Source organism: Anastrepha ludens, chromosome 3 (assembly GCF_028408465.1).
Source record: "Anastrepha ludens isolate Willacy chromosome 3, idAnaLude1.1, whole genome shotgun sequence".
Lineage (NCBI taxonomy): Eukaryota > Metazoa > Arthropoda > Insecta > Diptera > Tephritidae > Anastrepha > Anastrepha ludens.
In genome coordinates this window covers 49,099,102-49,117,926 of record NC_071499.1, presented here as the reverse complement: position 1 = coordinate 49,117,926, position 18,825 = coordinate 49,099,102, and the positions used below count along the sequence as shown (strand labels likewise).

Below are 18,825 nucleotides of genomic sequence, written 5' to 3'. Positions count from 1 at the left end.
ATATATGTATATTTGTTTTCAATACAGTGCGTTAAATAACTAAAGCAGTGGGATTTATGGACAAGTTTTGACAATTTATTTGTATCGAATTTAATTATAATAAATTTCTTACAAAAGTGTTGGTCATTCGTCTACGTAGACCTTTTAAATCCAAGTTTAAAATTTTGTCCAAATTAAAAAACAAAATAAAAAAATTTCATCAAAATTTTCAATCAGAATTTTTAGAAAAATTTCTAGTATACAGCGTCATTGCTAGGACTAAGTATGATAAACTACAAATTTCAAGTGTCTCAAAAATTGCGTTAAGTTAGGTTAGATTAGCCTGGTTGACATTAAGCCACGCATACACCTTTTGGTCCCTAGCGATACCAGATGAAGACCGACCTCTATGAATCCTGAAAGTAGACATCATGTAATGACTGTCAAATATCAATGACATTTGAAACTTTTACTTGCAACTTGAACTTTATTGTATCGAAATTCAATGGACTTGAACTGCGAAATTCGGTCGGACATGACAGGTAGCATCAGTTTTGTTCATCTGCAGTCTCTCTCAGCCTACCAAGCTCGCTTGTGGGTTAGAGTAACCCGTTTGCTAACCATAGTTTTGAAGGCTGCAGAAGGGAGTAGATAGTATGGTATGGTATTGTATGGAATGATATTTTAACTCATACTTTAGTAATGCATGGCCAAGCAATTGACATTTCGTAGGGCATCGCCGTGTTAAAAGTACCACTACTAACATGAAAAGAGATAGAACACGAACCGCTTGAGCTGAAATTGTATCTGCACCAGAACACTACCAGTTCACAAATCGTATTTTTCTCTTCAGGGGCTTATTCGCGTATCTATAGCAATCTATCGTATCTATCATTAATCTACATATTTACCCAGCCAGCATTTCGGTGATTGAGTTTTTGTTGAATGCCATACTGAATCAAATTTGGCTACCTTTGGTGACTAAATATTGTACTTGTGAAGGAAGAGCGGCACAACATCAAAGGAGAAAGGACGAAAAAGCATGAAAAATACCGAGGTGTAAGCACCGGCACTTTTCCGATATTGCTGCTACTGACTATCATTTCTTTCAATCGATGGCTTTGGCTGGCCAACAGTTTAACTCTAAAAATCTTAAAAAAAAAAAAAAAAATTTGATCGATTTATATTTGGATCACCCTAAAAGACGAGTAGTTCTCGTGTGCAGGATTCAAGGGCTATATAAAGGATGAGAAAAGTAACGACAAACGACGAACGAAACGTTGCGTCGATACGTTAATATCTGATAATTATTTTGAAACACTGACTTAAATTTTGAGGAAAAAATGGTGGATGAAAAGCTAATTTAAAAAATACTACTTTTCCCCCTCTAAAAACTATTTATTTTTTGCCATTTATATTTTATGGGTTTTGTTATTTATTTTTTAGGAAAAAATAAATAAAATTGTGCATACCATAAAAAGTTGCCTTCTTTGCATTTTTTGCGAAAAAATTGTAAAAATTGAAGCAAAAGTAGAATGAGAAGACGTATTGGTGGAGAATTTAATAGGGAGCATATCGAATAGAGAATACCGGAACTTTGAACTGCATCGGCACATAAAGCTTAAATCACTCAAGAGTGGTTCGGGCAAAATATTTAATTTTTTATTTCTGCTGACGATTGATCCTCGGTCAGTGCATATTTAAATCCGCTCCCTACATATTATGTTCTTAGTTAGAGGATGTGGCCTGCATAGTTCGCCACTGCAATTCGAAGATTCTCAGGCAAACACTTATTGCAGCAGCGTCTTCTGTATCTTTGAATGCCAAAAATGCTGCTATGGCTCGATGGCAGGACCGAGGCTCTTATGTATTATTAAAGCAAACGGCGATCCCTTTTTTATACTTCCAGAAATTTTATGAACTAGTAAAAAAGTCAGTCAAAAAGTTTTCCTGTAAGAACAAAGACGGCGAACTGGTGACTGACGTACAGAACAATCTTAAATTATGGAGGGAACACTTCTCGAACTTATTAAACAGTGACAGCTGCGCATGTCACCGAGAAAGTGAAGATCCCGATACCCCAATCGTTGACGATGGAATTGTCGTTCCGCTGCCCGATCATGACGAGGTGAGAATAGCGATAACGCGGCTAAAGAACAACAAAGCCGCGGGCGCCGACGGACTGCCGGGTGAGCTATTCAAACATGGCGGCGAGGAGCTGGTAAGGTGCATACATCAGCTTCTATGCAAAATATGGTCGGATGAAAGCATGCCTGCCGATTGGAATTTAAGTGTACTCTGCCCAATCCATAAGAAGGGCGATCCTGCAATTTGTGCCAATTACCGCGGGATTAGTCTTCTAAATATCGTCTATAAGGTTCTAGCGAGCGTATTGTGTGAAAGGCTGAAGCCCACCGTCAACCAACTGATTGGGCCTTATCAGTGTGGCTTCAGACCTGGAAGGTCTACCATCGACCAAATATTCTCAATACGCCAAATCTTGGAAAAGACCCATGAAAGGAGAATCGACACACACCATCTTTTCGTCGACTTCAAAGCTGCATTCGACAGTACGGAAAGGAGTTACCTGTATGCCGCGATGTCTGAATTTGGTTTCCCCGCAAAACTAATACGGCTATGTAAGATGACGTTGCTCAACACCAGCAGCGCCGTCAGAATTGGGAAGGACCTCTCCGAGCCGTTTGATACCAAACGAGGTTTCAGACAGGGTGACTCGCTGTCGTGTGACTTCTTTAACCTGATGTTGGAGAGCATCGTACGAGCCGCAGAACTTAATCGCTCAGGCACAATTTTTTATAAGAGCGTACAATTGTTGGCGTATGCCGATGATATTGACATCATCGGCCTTAACAACCGCGCTGTTAGTTCTGCCTTCTCCAAACTGGACAAAGAGGCAAAGCGAATGGGTCTGGTGGTGAACGAGGACAAAACGAAGTACCTCCTGTCTTCAAACAAACAGTCGGCGCACTCGCGTATTGGCACCCACGTCACTGTAGACAGTTATAATTTCGAGGTTGTAAAAGACTTCGTCTATTTAGGAACCAGCATTAACACCGATAACAATGTCAGCCTTGAAATCCAACGTAGAATCTCTCTTGCCAACAAGTGCTACTTTGGACTAAGTAGGCAACTGAGCAGTAAAGTCCTCTCTCGACGAACAAAACTAACACTCTACAAGACTCTCATCATGCCCGTCCTAACGTATGGCGCAGAAGCGTGGACGATGACAACATCCGATGAAGCGACGCTTGGAGTGTTCGAGAGAAAGATTCTGCGCAAGATGTTTGGACCTTTGCACGTTGGCAACGGCGAATATCGCAGGCGATGGAACGATGAGCTGTATGAGCTTTACGACGACATAGACATAGCGCAGCGAATAAAGATCCAGCGGCTACGTTGGCTGGGTCATGTCGTCCGAATGGATACAAACGCTCCGGCTTTGAAAGTATTCGATGCGGTACCAGCTGGTGGTAGCAGAGGAAGGGGGCGGCCTCCTCTGCGTTGGAAAGATCAGGTGGAGAAGGACTTGACTTCACTTGGTGTGTCCAACTGGCGCCGGTTAGCACGAGAAAGAAACGACTGGCGTGCTTTGCTAAACTCGGCCAAAATCGCGTAAGCGGTTATAGCGCCAATTAAGAAGAGAGAGAGAAGAAGTAAAAAAGTCAGACTTACATACAATGAAATCTAAAAATTTGTGCCTTAATTTCTTGCAGTGTCCAAAACCTAGAATTCCTAAAACAGCTGTTGTTTAGACCACCCTGTATGTGTTTGTGTGTACGTGCAAGTGTACCAGCGCAGCATTTCGAGTTTCATCTCTAAATCTACTTACCTATAATTTTGGTATTGTATTTATTTTGCATTTCAGCACTTTTTTATTATTCTTCTTCACATCTGTGTGTTTTGCAGTTGCTGCAGTTACTTGTGTTTGTGTGTGTGTGTGGCATTTGATCGTAATTTGATTGGCATTAAAATATGAACGCATGCAACACGTTTCCATTTTTATTCTGCCACATTCAATTTTGGAAACTCGGAATTTGAGTGAGTTTTGCCGCAGCTGCCGCGAGTCGCTGAATGGAAATTCGCTTAATATTGACTGTTGGCACAATTTGGCGAAAATACTGAGTACTTGTCTGCTATTTTATTGACACTTTGATATAATTTATGCAGTGCTAGTTTGTTCATACGCGTTAAAAAATAACAAAAATAAAATTAATTTTTTTCCATTTTTGAAATAAACAAAATTCACAAGTTTGGTTATAAATTAAGTAATTATTCAAGGCAAAAAGTCCCATAACAATGGCATTTGATACTTTATTTTTATATAGAATGTTCCGCGGAATCGGAATGGCTTACAAGATATTTTGTATGTAAGTTCCCTTTTTTGAGCTTTAAACAGAGTAAGGCTACTCAATTTTCTACACCTTCGTCCTTAGTCAACCGAATTTTAAGTTATTTTCTTTTGCGACAATCATCTTTATTCAGCGTAAAATTTAACTTCAGGTTGATGCATTAACAGTGGCTATTTTTTGTCGTGTTAACGTACATTGTTTTGGTTTTTATGCGACTTTGAGCAAAAAAAACTTGCATTTTTGTATATACCTTTCGCTTAATATTTGTAATTTTAAATTTTCATGGAACTCGGAATCCACTGCCATCACTCGGAATCCACACTTCACGTACTATTTTACAGTTCTCGGGTGTGTTTTACCAAAATATATAGGATTTCTCTATCTTGGTAGGCTGGTAGATTGGAATGATTTTCGGTAGTTAATCAGTTTTCATGAAAGATTATACCTACTGCTGTAGCTACATATGCGGGGCCTGTCATGCTAACTTTTCTTGTAATTAAAAATAAATATAACACCTATGCTCAAGAAAATAGGAGCGCGACGAATTACCAAGTTTGAACTTTATGTTTCCACAATTCTTTTTTCCTCTTTTTTATAAAAGTATAGTGAGGTCGCCTCTAGGTAGGCATTGGCAAACTTCCTAGTGCATTTCTGTCATGAAAAATCTCCTAAATAAAAACCATTCATAGTCCACTTAAAACTGTAGGTCCCTTCATTGAACAACATGGAACTTCATGGAACAACATCAAGACGCACACCCCAAATAGTAGGAGGAGCACGGTCAAACTCCAAACAGAAGTGTACGGGCCAATTATTTATTTATTTATGTATTTCAAGTGCGTTCTTTTTACAATATTGGCAATATTTTTCACGCCAAACTATTTTTATTTTTTATAAAAAGATAGTTCTTTGGAAGAAAATTCCTAGTATCGTATACAAAAAAAAATTGACAAAAATCAATGCGATTTCCGATCAACTTTAAACTTACGCTTTGTTGTACTAAACTTGAATGTGTAATAAAATTGTATACTCAGAATTTTACAAAAAAATCTTAATCAAAAGTAGGACATTTTTTTATATTTTTAAAATTTGTTAAATCGCTGTGAATTTTGTACACATTTGGAATTTTGATTTACAGGAATTATTATACAAAAAACCATATTTTTATAAGGAATGGAAAAAATAAAAATTAATTTTGCTTGAAAAATTTTCCGAATATTTTAAAAAAGATTAAGTAACTGCATTATTGGATATGGGAATAAGTTTCCGTCCTTTCTTAGCCAAATTTATGAATTATATAAACAATTAAATAATACATGAATACATTGGAAGCTACAACTTTACTTCATCTATCAGGCAGCATATGGATTCCGCTGACGAAAAATTCGAGTTCTTTTGACTTCATCCATTCATTGAACCAGATGATCTCGTAAGAAGTGAACCGCTCTCCAATAAGGGCTGACCGGATTGATTGAAAGTGCAATGTCTGCGGAATACGGCGGGTGGGGCAAGATTTCCTAATTCAGTCCCTCGAAATATTTTTGGACCGATTTAGCAACGTGTGGCCAGGCGTTTCATGCAGCAAAATCAGTTTGTCATGTCTACTGTCCCATTCCGGCCGCTTTTCTTTGAGAGCTCGATTTAAACGCATTAGCTGCAGTCGGCAACGATCGTCAGTGATGGTTTCAGAGAGTTTAAGGAGTTTCTGATCCCACCAGATGCACTACATAACCTTTGAAGCATGAATATTTTTTTTCGCGGCCGATGAACCTGGTTAACCTGGCAGGCTCCAACATTTTCGACGCTTAGGATTATCATAACAGATCCATTTTTCATCGCCAGTGACGATATGATGCAGACAACCTTTTCTTTTCTGGCATCCGAGCATCTCAAGTCACCAAACGTCTCTCGGTATCGCTCCCCTTCAGTTGATGTGGCACCCAGTTATCTGCTTTCTGAAACGTTCCCATTGCCAGCAAACGTTCACTGACGGTTGATCTGTCAACATCCAACTCTTCAGATATACCGTCAAGGGTTCGACATGCGTCTTTATCCAATAATGGTTGTAGTTGAGTATCTTTGAATTTCATCGGTGCCCCTTCGTGATCTTTATCACTCACGCCTGGTGCCTGATTTGGTGTCAAAGAAGTTCTTGAGCTAGATTTTAAGGATCTCTTTGTTATCGAAAGTAACACCCTTCGGCCCTCAAGAGTCGTACTTGAAAAGAGATACAGTGTGGGGCTGCCAGAGGCTCAATTGTGGTCAATCTTTAAAAATGAGACCGCCAGACATTGTTTTCTCGAGTCCTGTAAGTTCAGGCTGAACTATGCTGTTAGACATAATGGCCTGATGGTAACATTGGTTAGCAAAGGGGCTACTCTAATCCACAAGCGAGCTTGGCAAGCTGAGATAGGCTGAAGATGGACTAAGCATCCCATACAATGTACTCTACCCAGCTTGTGAAGAGGAGGATGAGACCGCGAACCACTTTCTGTGCGTCAGCCCACCTTCGCTCGAACCAGGCGCCACCTTAGCTTCTTGGCACCACGAAATCTACTCAGATTTCTTCGTAGATTTAAAAGAAATTAAAATGGAATCCGAGTGCAATACAATGGACTTATTGGTGTCTGAGTGCTGCACTTGCTAGTTGTCTCGACAAAAAAAAAAGCAAATAAAAGAATTGTGTGGACATTCGATTTGCATATGTTGACCTTTGTCTTCACAGATAAACTGGTAGAGTTTTATATTTTTCTTAAGCTGGCGGAAGCTCCAGCGCTTTTTTCTTTGTTTCTATGTCTTTCTTTGTCCCACCATCCATACTATTCTGACTTGGAATCAACAAGCTTAATATTCTCTCCTTCAATGACGACATTTAATTATATGAGTATGCTGGTGTTAATTTGGCCTTTGTCTTCTGAATGTTTAAAATGTATTAAAAATTTCTAAACGTTTTTGCAGGGTTATTTAAGGATGTTGAAAATGTATTAAGCAAAAAGTAAACCCTTTTGCTACCCAGGAAACCGAAGCTGACCAAAACTTAACCAGAATTTATTATCAGTTAGAACAAAGCATTCCGAAGCATTCATCCCTTTTTTTGATGCAGAAACATACCAACATATGCAATTTAAGCTTTAGACAAATGATGTGCCTTTTTTTTGGAAAAAAGTTGGCGCACTGAAGACAAAATTAGCCATTCCAGCAGCCGTCTTCCATTAACTCATCCTTTGCATACAAATTCATGTACAAATGACATAAATTAACACCAATTAATTAACGAAAACAACATTTTATGAAGTCAACAGCAACAAAATAATATGCAGTAAAACAGTAAAAAAAAGAAGAAAAAAAAACGCATACAAAAAAAGTAAACTCAAGAAAATTAGGAAGAAAAAAATTAAAATGAAAAACGGAGAAGACGTTTTAATTAAACAATTAAAAAGGAATGCCCGCCGCCATTTTTGTCATTTTTGCCACTTGCAAAACCGGAACAAAGTAAAGGTGGCAGTGGTAGTGGCAGGAAAGAAAAAATGAGCGACTGTGGCATTTGACTACGACAGCGGATGTACTTTTTTAACTAAAACACTTATCCCTTGGCATTGGCGTACATTTTTTATGAAATACTGCAGGTTGCCTTTTGAGTTGTGCTCAAAGGCAGATCAAGGGGGGGTAATTATGCATTGTAGGAGTAATAAAGGAAGAAGTCAGGCTTAGAGAGGCTAATTATCATATTATTTGCTGTAGATAGCAAATATGCCACCTTGATCAAACAGTTCTCGGAACAACCGCTAAGTGACGCTCTACTATAAATCAAACTATTTTGGTTCAAAAGCCTTAAAACTATTAGGATACTGTTTCAAAATGCTACTCCAAAGGAAACAGCCGTCTACGAATGGCCTGAACGCTACAGAAGAGACGGTGAGTCCATCGAGGATGACGGACGTGGTGGCAGGCCGTCGGTATCGAAAACTGATGAAAACATCAATAAAGTTATAGAAAAGTTGATCAATAACCTCAAATTAACCATCAGAGAGCTGGCTTGAGGACTTGAGTATTGCTTAGGGATCCATTAAGGAAGTAGTAGGTATAATTTCGGTTTGTGCCGTGTTGTTGGGGTCTACCGTGTTGGTTTGAGAGGACCTAAATTTCATGCAAAACAGAAACCGCGTTGGTATCGCCACGATTTCCAAGGCTAAGTCCAACCCAACATTAATCAAACGCTTCAGTACTGAAACGTGGGTTTATGAGTATGACACGCAATCCAGTCATTCGGTGAGTGAGTGGGGAGATCCGAATGAGCCAAGCTCAAAACAACCACGTCAGTCAATAAAGAAAGCGATGTCTACGATTTTTTGGATTACAATGTTATTGAACATCACAAATTTTTGATAGAAGATCAGACAGTTATTAAAGACTATCGTTATAGTTGGGCGTTGTGAGACGCTTGCGTGAAGCAATTCGCCAAAAAAGAAAGGATTTGTAGGAAAAAAACTCTTGGATTTTGCACCATGTAATGCAGCTGCGCCCAATGTCATCAATAGCCGTGAATTTATGGCCAAGAACGAAACGAAACGAATACCATTCAACAGCCATCGAGTTCTCCTGATATGGTTCCCTGCGATTTTATGCTGTTTGATCGAGTCAAAAACCTTCTAAGGGGGAAGGAGCCTTAACTGCCGAAAAGAAGCAGTGAAAAAATCGGAAACGGCTCTGATGGCTATACTGAAAATAGAAGTCCACAGGCCTTGCGAGAGCTGGCATAAGTGCGTTGCAGTTGAAGTTGAAAAGAAGTACTTTGAAAGTGATAATCTCACTTTTGAGGAATAAATTTCTTTTTGAGTTTTCTGAATATATTCCGGTAACTTTTTGATCGAGGTGGTCTATGGTTACACATGCAATTTTTAATAGAATTATATGTTTACTATTCGAAAAATGTTGAAAATTTTTTAATGAAAGTAAAGCTCTTACCAGGCCCATATTTCTCCATTATTCAGGCGATGTGTGAGTTCCTCGCCAATTAAATTGTTCACCATTTGAGCCAAATACAATATCGAAAATTTTACAGAAACAAAAACAAAAAAAAAAAAAAACAAAAACGAGGCACAGCGCAAGTATCGGTCGCATACATGAAAACAAATGCAAAATAATAGATTTAAATCTGACGAACAAGTCGCATGGGGCAGATTTTCTAAGCAACACCTCTCAAATAATTACTAATAATTAATTCGTTAAAAAACAGCTGACAGTTTTTTTCTGTGCGATTCCACAAATTCCGAAATTAAACGTTCCACGACGGTGGAGCCTTAGGTTAGGTTAGGTTGAAGCGGTTGTCCTCAAGTTCATAGCCCATTGTGATGCCGTGTGATGAGCTTTTCCCAATCTCTTCTAAAACTAGTGCGTGCTTTTCAGAAATTTTAGAATATCTCCGGTTTTTGCAGAACTGAAATCTTCCAATTCATTACAAAATTTTCAGCCTAGAATGGTAAATTTCCGTGTGAATAAAGCACGACAATGGCACAGAAGGTGCAAGATTGTCTCTTCCTCTTCCTCATCAGACAACTGCTACAGAAATCATGTGCTTGCACACCCATCTCTTGGGCCTGCCTAATTACTAGGCAGTGCCGCGTTATGACTGCAATCAGTGGGCTAAGACTGTGCTTATTTTGGCTTGGCAGAGATTCCGTGCGTTTAGCATTGAGAGTCGGCCACAGGTACCGGCGAATTTGCAGGTGGTTTCATTACACCATCTTTCATGCGTTGCTCTTACAATTTCCTCCAAGATAAGCAGTTTACCTGTTTGTAAGGCTATGCCTTTGTCATTGTTGATGTACTCATCGGTCAATTTGGTGCCGAGTCTCGCTTGTTCATCGGCTCTGCAGTTACCCTTCATGTTGCGATGACTAGGAACCCGCGAAATGATTCAGCTATCTCTTTAAGAGATGTGTGGCATTTTATGGCTACCTTGGAGGTTGTCGACTGTTTTGGAAGGGATTTTATCGCCGCCTGGTTGTTAGTGAAAATATAGATGTCATTTCCATATATCGCCTCACACTGTACCAGTGTCGAGGCTTTCATTATTGCCAACAGTTCAGCCTGAAAAAGACTACAGTAGTCGGTGAGCCGAAAACTGAAGGAGATCCCCAGATATTCGGAGAACCTACTTCCACCCACCCTGCCCTCGAGCTTTGAGCCATCTGTGTATACATGGATAGACTTGCCCTGTCTTACATCGTACCGTTCTCACTCTTCCCTTGCTAAGCCTTACTGAGCAGAAATTTCAACAAGATTCGCCATTCTCTGCTTTTAAACTCTGCAGAAATTATCGACGTTACAGTTCTAATGCAACTAAAATAACACCCTATACAAGACTTTGAAGGCTATTTTCGTACCATTGACCAACAGGTAAGCACTTTTTTACTTCCTCGGCCCGGAGCCCGTTCGACCACTCTCCTCTGCAGCCATCAAAGCCAAGGTTAGCAAAGGGGTTACTCTAACCCACAAGCGAACTTGGCAGGCTGAGAGAGGCTGCAGATGAACAAAACTGATGTTACCTCTCATGTCCGACCGACTGTCCCAAATCCTCCTGTCATTAAACAGAAAGGACTGCAGGCAGCCAGTTGGACAGATGACGGGCCACTTTCTTTCGGCACAGCATATGGAAAAGGTAGGCATCCCAGACAGTGTACTCTGCCCAGCTTGTGGGGAAGAGGATGAGACGGCGGACCACTTTCTCACTTTCTGTGCGTCTGCCCTGCCTTCGCTGGTATCAGGCTCGAGGTCTTTGGCACTGATGTGTTAAGAAGCGACCACCTTGGCTCCTTAGTACCACAAAATCTACTCAGATTTCTTCGGAAGTCGAGTGGATTTAAAGAAAATTAAAAAGGGAATCCGAGTGCAATACAATGGACTTAATTGTGTCTGAGTGCTGTACGTGCTTGTCTGTCCCGACAAACGAAAAAAACAAACAAGCACTTTTTTTATTTGCTTAAGGGGGAGGGAGCCTGCTTTAGAGGCTTCAAAAAATCGATTTTTTGTTTGCTTAAATGTCTTTCCAAACTATCCAAGAATGTGTCCTCAAAATTTCTGAAGCAAATTTAATATATTTTCGGAGTTATAGAAGAAATTTTGAGCAAGCGTCGAGCAGGTATACGAGCGGCCGGATCGCTCGAAGTGCGATTTCTCGGTTTTTTATTTATAGGGAAAAAGTTAAACATCCTATCGAAACGAGATGACACATATTGTGTTCGGAATTAAATTCTCTTCTAGTTGAACCTAAAAAACCTTAAGAAAGTTATGATTAACTCACTTTTTAAACAATCTAAAGAGAATTTGTTTTTCCAAAAAAATTAATTTTTTTTTTATTAGCGAAAAATAGTTGAATTTCCCACTTTTTGTTTAATTTTCTTGGTTTAACTAGAAGCTATACTATAGCAAAATAAAAATTTTTTGGGTTTTTGGTTTCAGATGAAAATTGCGACCAGCATCTTTCCCGCCGCACGACACAGGCACACCCGAGGCGCCTCGGAAAAATGCTTACCAGGCATAATATGGCATATATTTTAAAGAAAAAATTTGAGAAGACTGTTGAAAAAATATAACAATAAAACCAAAAAGTTTCGTTTCAATCGAATATTTCTTTGCTTCCCAAAAAAATCTACGAAAAAATCGATTTTTTGAAGCCTCTAAAGAAGGTACCCCCTTAAACACTACACAATTTTGAGAGTTCGGCAGTAAAGGACCTACCTTGACTCCATTAGAAATACTCATCTCAAAGTATATTTTATAAATTTTTATTTTGGAAGGTTACGTACTTGGGTAAAGTTAAATAATTCCGAAGCTTCTAAGAAAATATTTTATTCCTTCTTGCTGCAATAGAAATCCCCTGCAATGTATTGAGCCCCCCTCTTAACATGTCTACGTATACGCCAGTGCCTTTTTGTATGTATTTGTATGTGTGTATGTATTAGTGTTTACGTAATTTAATTTTTTTAATTTTTTCTCCACAGTATACGACCTATGTAGCTCAGTGTTGTGTCGCGTTTGTTATTGTGTTGGTCCATTGTTTCTGTTTTTTGTTTGGCTTTCGGCGCATCCGGTTACATTGTTAAACCGTAATTGCTGCCAACACTTTCTTGCTGTTGTATCCTTATTGTTATTCCACCATTTTTTTCCAACTTCTTCTGCTGGTCAGTTTGACTGGCTACCTGGTGGGTTGGCTACCTAACAAAATATTTCTTAATTTGTATCCTTTTACCAGCTCTCGTATTTGTTGTTTTTTGTTATTGTTTTTGTTGTTTGGTCACACCACCTTTTGTGTGCTACCTTAATTATATTACATGCTTGTCTCAATTTATTTCATTTCTTGCTCATTCGCATTTTTTCTTCTTCTTTTTCTTTTCCTTCCATTCGACGCTTCCTCTTGGACACTTGATGCTTCAGCTGGCCAACGAAGGTGTGCCGCCACTGCCATTGCAAGGCAAGAACTTTCAACGTGCTAGAAATTAGAAATTCCAATTCAAACGCGCAGAAAAGAGTAAAATGAGGAGAAGAAGAAGGAGCAAAGGGGAGAGGAAGTAAGCGAGAAGACGAGAGAGGGAGCAACGCAGGAAAGCAGAGAGGTGTGCGGTGAGGTGCTATGACGACGATGAAGATGGCAAACAGCCACGACAGTGGCTTCAAATTAAAATGCAACGAAATCAAATATGTTTGTAGTATGAAATTAGTGTAAGAATAGAAAAAGGCGGTGATGAAAACATAAAACAACAGCAAAAATGTACACAAAATCAAAGCAAAACAAAAAAAAAAACGAAAAATTATAATGACAACAAGAAGCAGCAGAGTTCGTTGAGAGCGCAAGCGAGGTTGGTAATGTGAGGCAGCATTCAAGTGGGGCTGAAGCGAAATATCAGTTACGGGTTGTGTGAAAATTTTGTCTAAATAAATTTTTCTATGCAATAGAAGCGACAAGGATGTGAGAGGCGGCGCGGTTGGCGAACTGAAGTGGCGCGGCAATTAGTTTTGAATGCTTCAGCGCGCCTGAGACATGTCCAACGGAGCGGATAAATTCGAGCCACAGATGCCTCAAATGGCTAAACAAATAATCAGCACAAGTTGCGCAAACAACAATAACAAGCGCATACATACACGCATAAGGGACACAAGCAACTGATACAGCAAGCGGCAAGTGGGAGGAGGCAAGTAGCAAGAGGCAAGCAGCAAGAAAAGGCGCAGAGATCAAAAGCTATTGGAGTCGCTTCGCATTACAAACACACACAAATACACCAACAACAACCAAGTCAACGTTTGGCATGTCAACTTGCTAGCCATCCTCTGCGGCAGTCTCTAAATTCAGCTCATCCGTTGTTATCAAATTTTAACACCATTTTGGCCGTGGCTTGTGCAACATCATTAGTATACCACATTTTCAGCATCAGCGAATGTCACAATTTACAAATACCCTCACATAAATTCATGCACTTCAGCGCACTTATTTGAGAAGAAACTACAACAACAAAAAATATGGTTATTTGGGGAAATAAAGTCCAAGAGGAAATTCTATTTATAAGAAGTTGCACCCATTTGCCATTTTCGGCATAAATTTTATACTAAATCGCTTTTTCTATTACTACTCATAATAAATTTGTATGTAACTCAACTGTAGAAGTCACAAAATATTTTTCATGAAATTATGTAAACATTCAACATTTTCAGAGACGTTAATGTTTGTCACTAAAAACATTTTTTTATCTTTAGTTTAAATAATTAATTGTAAAAATGCATGATTTTGTAATTTAATGAGACGTAAAGTGTTTTCAATAAATATTTTAATTAAAACAGAAAAAAGTCAAGTCTAAAATTGTGGTATATATATATATATAATTGGCGCGTACACCCTTTTTGGGTGTTTGGGCGAGCTCCTCCTCCTATTTGAGGTGTGCGTTTTGATGTTGTTCCACAAATGGAGGACCTACAGTTTCAAGCCACTGTATACTGAACTATTTAAGTTGATGAATGTGTCCGAAGACCAAATGGTAAAAAAAATTTCGTGCATTCCGCATATGGAGAAAATAGGCAACATCGCCAGGGAGAAAAAATTGTCAAAAGTCAGCCGCTTCAAAATTGTACTTTATTGTAAAGTAAAATTTTTTGTTTTAAATAGTGAAATTTAATGGGCATACATTTGTTTAATTCTATTTCAATGCTTGCAGTTTTTATGAAAAATAGCTGGAACTTTTTAAAATCTTTTCCAGAGATTGAAGCTTTGCTGTCTATGATACCTTCTGTGGAATGAACTACAGTACTCTTGTTATATTGGCACAAATCACCCTGTAACTTGGCCAAATTTTTGTTAAATTTAAAAAAACTTTCATGCAGGCTAACAAAACAATATATTTTCTTTAAATAATGAAATTAAAATAGTAAGATTTCAATCTTAATGTAATATTATTAATTAAAAAAAAGGAACTTCAATATCTGCGTCAACAAAAGTCTAAGTACTCTTACAAAGTATTATAATATACACTTATTAACTATAAGGAACACTATTTTCATTACAACTTTTAACTTAGTATCTACTGGGATAACCCTTCATCTAAATCACCTCTCTGAGGCGATTTGGCATTGACATCACCATGTAATTGGGATCCATTGCGCACCACTCTTGGTACAATACCCTTGCATGAGGTTTGTATTGCCTATGTGGTGCTTTCTTAGTTTTTTCCAGCACATTCCACACGTGTTCAATCGGATTGATATCGTGCTCTGTGGTGGCGTCTCCAAAAGGTGTGCAGTGTTGTACGCGAGGTACAGCCTGGTGTTCATTGTTTTATGTGTTTAGAGTCGTTGTCCTGCTGAAAATAGAAATCGGAACCTATTCCCCTATTCTCGGCGCTGCTCTTCATTTTTTTTTTTCACAATATCAATATATGTACACGTATTGGTCCATCACTCCGTCGATAAATTCAAAATTTCCGACTCCTGCTGCAGCTATGCAGCCCCAAACTATAATAACTCCGCCGCCGTGTTGTACGGTTTTTATGGTATTTTTTTGGATTTAGGGCTTTTTATGGTCTTCTCCACATGCGGAGACGCCCGTCTGAGACAAAAATATTGCACTTTGAAGATGATCTTCCGCCAGAAGTCAATTGGCTTGTCCATTTACGCTTTGGCAAGCTCTAAGCACTTCGTCCTATTAATTAAATTTACGTGCGGCTTCTTGCGAGGAGTGTAGGACCTAAAGTTATATGGTTTTATCGCTCTACGGACTGTTCCCGGGGGCACCTCCTTGTAAGTGCTGCGATCAAGCTCTGAAGCAATCTGCGCTACAAAATGGATCCCTGTCCACCAGTTGCCTTATTGTGTGCCTGTGACGATCGGAAAATGCAGGTGGCTGGCCGGATCTTTGGTATTTTTAATACGCCCTTTCGTATTTGAATCGCCCAAAGACAATCTGAATAGTAGATTTGCTTCTACCCATAATCCTAGCTATCTCTGCATAAGATTTTTGCTCCTTTGTGTGGAGATGCAGGATCTTTGCACGATCATCGAGTGATAACTCCTTTCGAGGCATTTTGTCTATAAAAATCGAATATTTTGTCCAGCGCAAGCAAAACATGCCAACTATAATGAATTTACTCATTACTGCACACATTTCTATCAAAAATCCTCGTTATTTCTGGCGCCAAACAGCGCAAGAAATTAAGAGTACGTAGACTTTTGTTGACGCAAATATTTGAGTATGTTTACATTCGTTGAAATAATATAAGACTACAAATAAAAGTTATCATTTTTCTTTTGTAGCTTAGAAGAAAATATATTGTTTTATTAGCGTACATCAAAGTTTTTTAAATTTAACAACAATTTAGCCAAGTGACGCCAAGTACGGTGACAAGTACGGTGACTTATCGGCCAAAATATCGCGCATCTGGTTAGTTGACCACGGGCATGGTGAGAAGATTTTCCAGCTGTGCTCTTCAACATACAGTTATTCGGCTCTGAGCGTCACTTGGGGTGTGTTTACAAAAGAACTGCGATAGTGTTGGTGATATAAGAAACAAATCACCCAGTGACACTTCATTGCTAACTGAACAAAGACCGATTGGACGAGTGTGTGAATATATGTGAAATGAGCGGCAGAATTCGGCTGCTAAATCTTCCAAGTGATGTGAGAGCCGAAGTTCTCCTCACAATTTTCTTTTTCACCAAAGTTAAAGAGCAAATCTCGTAAATCTATCATCTTTGGACCACAGTATAGATAGCTGGGTGAAATAGTGGAGGGATGAATGTGGACTGGCATTCCTAAAGCACCATGTTGATACCATTATGAGACCTGCAACAGGCAGATATCTGCAGTCAATCAGAGCTGTTGATGTAACGGAGAAGGCTGATGGGATTTAGGCTTGAATAAAGAAGCACCTAGTGACGTTAATCGTCTAGTTGCCAAACCCGGACATTTACAGAGAATGTGCTCAATAGTTTCCTTCTCGGAAAGGTACCCACAGCTTTTGCAATGCGAATTAAATCGTAAGCCCCGCGTTGCTGTTTGTTTGTCGGTTGTCCAATGATCAGTAAGTACAGCTACAAGTTTGGAGTCCCAATAATATCTGCGTCCTGCATCTATAGTACTCGAGCCACACACGAAATAGCACACGAAGAAATGGAGCTCTATCTGATCTGCGCTTTGCTGAGAAATCTGTTGTGCTATCCCCCTTTAACAACAGTCATGGGAGACCTCTGAGGCTTATTCTCCTCCTCCTTCCTGGAAAGCTTATTAGCAATTTTATTTCCCCATAGTCCTTCTATGTCTAGATCAGAGAAATTTTGCTTGTGCATCCAAGTGATTTGATTTACTTTTTACAGGAGTTGAGCAGTTTAGATCGGCACCATGTCGTCGTCAGAGCCTTGAGCGCAGCATGGTTGGTTTAATTGGTGATTCTTCCAGAATCCAACTAGCGCTTGCGCACCATTTTGTTGCCACATCCTCGTTACCAGCGCGTTTACCACTTATTTACAGCATGACTATATCCAGTCTGTGCGGTTCAGGAACCTTATCAGGTTGTTGCCATCTAAGCCCGACAGTTGTTCCAGACTCTCGAACAGCGGATTACCCAGGGTTAACATTCTGTCCTTCTAGGCAGGGCATTCGGAAAGAAAATGGAAGAATGCTTGTTTTTTCTCCGGTTGTTTACAACTGTGACGGTATGTGTTGTGAGGGATACCAATTTTGGCTGCTTGTTCTCCCACATACCAAAAGCCAGTTATGACTGCCGTTAGTCTCCAGGCGTCCCGTCGTTTCATGTTTATCAATGTTCATGGGTGCTTAAGGTTATAGGGTGGCCATAACGTTCTGCTAATTTTGATCGCAGCATGACTATCGAAAAAAATTTTGATATCTCCCTCGCTCCTTACGTATTTTGCATGCCTGAAGAATCGTAAAGACTTCTGCCTAAAAAACACCAGCAGTATTCGGCAATTTTATGGAAATATAAAAAGTGGCGGATTTAGAGAAAACAGCTGCTCAGACTCTCGATTCCATCTTGGAGCCGTCAGAGAAGACAGAAGTAACAGCCTCGGTAGACATTCCCTTACGCGTGTAAACCGCTAAAGTTATGAGTCTACATACTTGAATTTCAAACTTTGATTTGTACTGGAAAAAAAAATAGTAAATACATACAAAAGCATTTATAAATTTATATTAAAGATAAAAATTTCTTTTGCTGGCTCAAGATTGAGATGCCTCCATCAAAAACACAAAACAAAAAAGAAACCATTTGCAGTAATGTTGGCCAGTATTTATTTTGTTTACATGTCTGATTATTTTGCATTTATTTTTAAAAATATATTTTAAGGGTTAAGCTATGCAACTTAAGCTCCCGTCTTTGCTTTCAGCACACACTCACATACAAATTACATGTATACATACTTAATAACAATAACAATTCGGTATTAAAAGAATCCGCTAAGAAATGCGAGCGCACATTAAAACTCAGTGCGACTATTCCAGCGATGCTGCATTCACAAATTAAATTAGTTTCAGCCCTTCGGCGTACAACAAAAATGCAAAGCAGCTATTTACGCGTAATTCAACGGCCTTTCAACTGCGCTGGCGCCCCCCAATCTGCTATGCACGCTAGGTAGGACATGGGGGAGATAAACAAACACAATAATCAATAAAACAACAATGTGGTGCGATTATATACGAGGGTGGCTTTTGCTTATTTATTTGACAAAAGTGATTTTTTTTTTTTTTTTTTTTTTGTTTTTAGATTGTCTGTAGTTAAAACGATTTGACAGATGGGCAGATTGAGCAGTTCCATGCCAAGTGATTGAAGTATTTTGTTCATTGCCGGAAATTTTTGTGAAAATTGGTTTATTGTAGGCCTGCGCATAATAAGAAGTAAACTGAAAATATTTTGAAAAAAAAAAGTTTACATTATTGAGAATTATTCAATGTTGAAAGCTATGGTGTAGAGTTTTTCGA

At 39.0% G+C, this 18,825-nt stretch overlaps 1 protein-coding gene across 1 annotated transcript in view; it reads left to right on the top strand.

Annotated features, from left to right (window-relative positions):
- LOC128857488 (protein obstructor-E-like) overlaps positions 1 to 14,146 on the top strand; it is a 59,535-nt gene extending 45,389 nt beyond the window's left edge. The window contains exon 5 of the mRNA XM_054093242.1: positions 12,786 to 14,146. Coding sequence (XP_053949217.1) covers positions 12,786 to 12,851 — 66 coding nt within the window. The 3' untranslated portion in view covers positions 12,852 to 14,146. The remainder of the gene's footprint in view (positions 1 to 12,785) is intronic.
- The last annotated feature ends 4,679 nt before the right edge of the window (positions 14,147 to 18,825 follow it).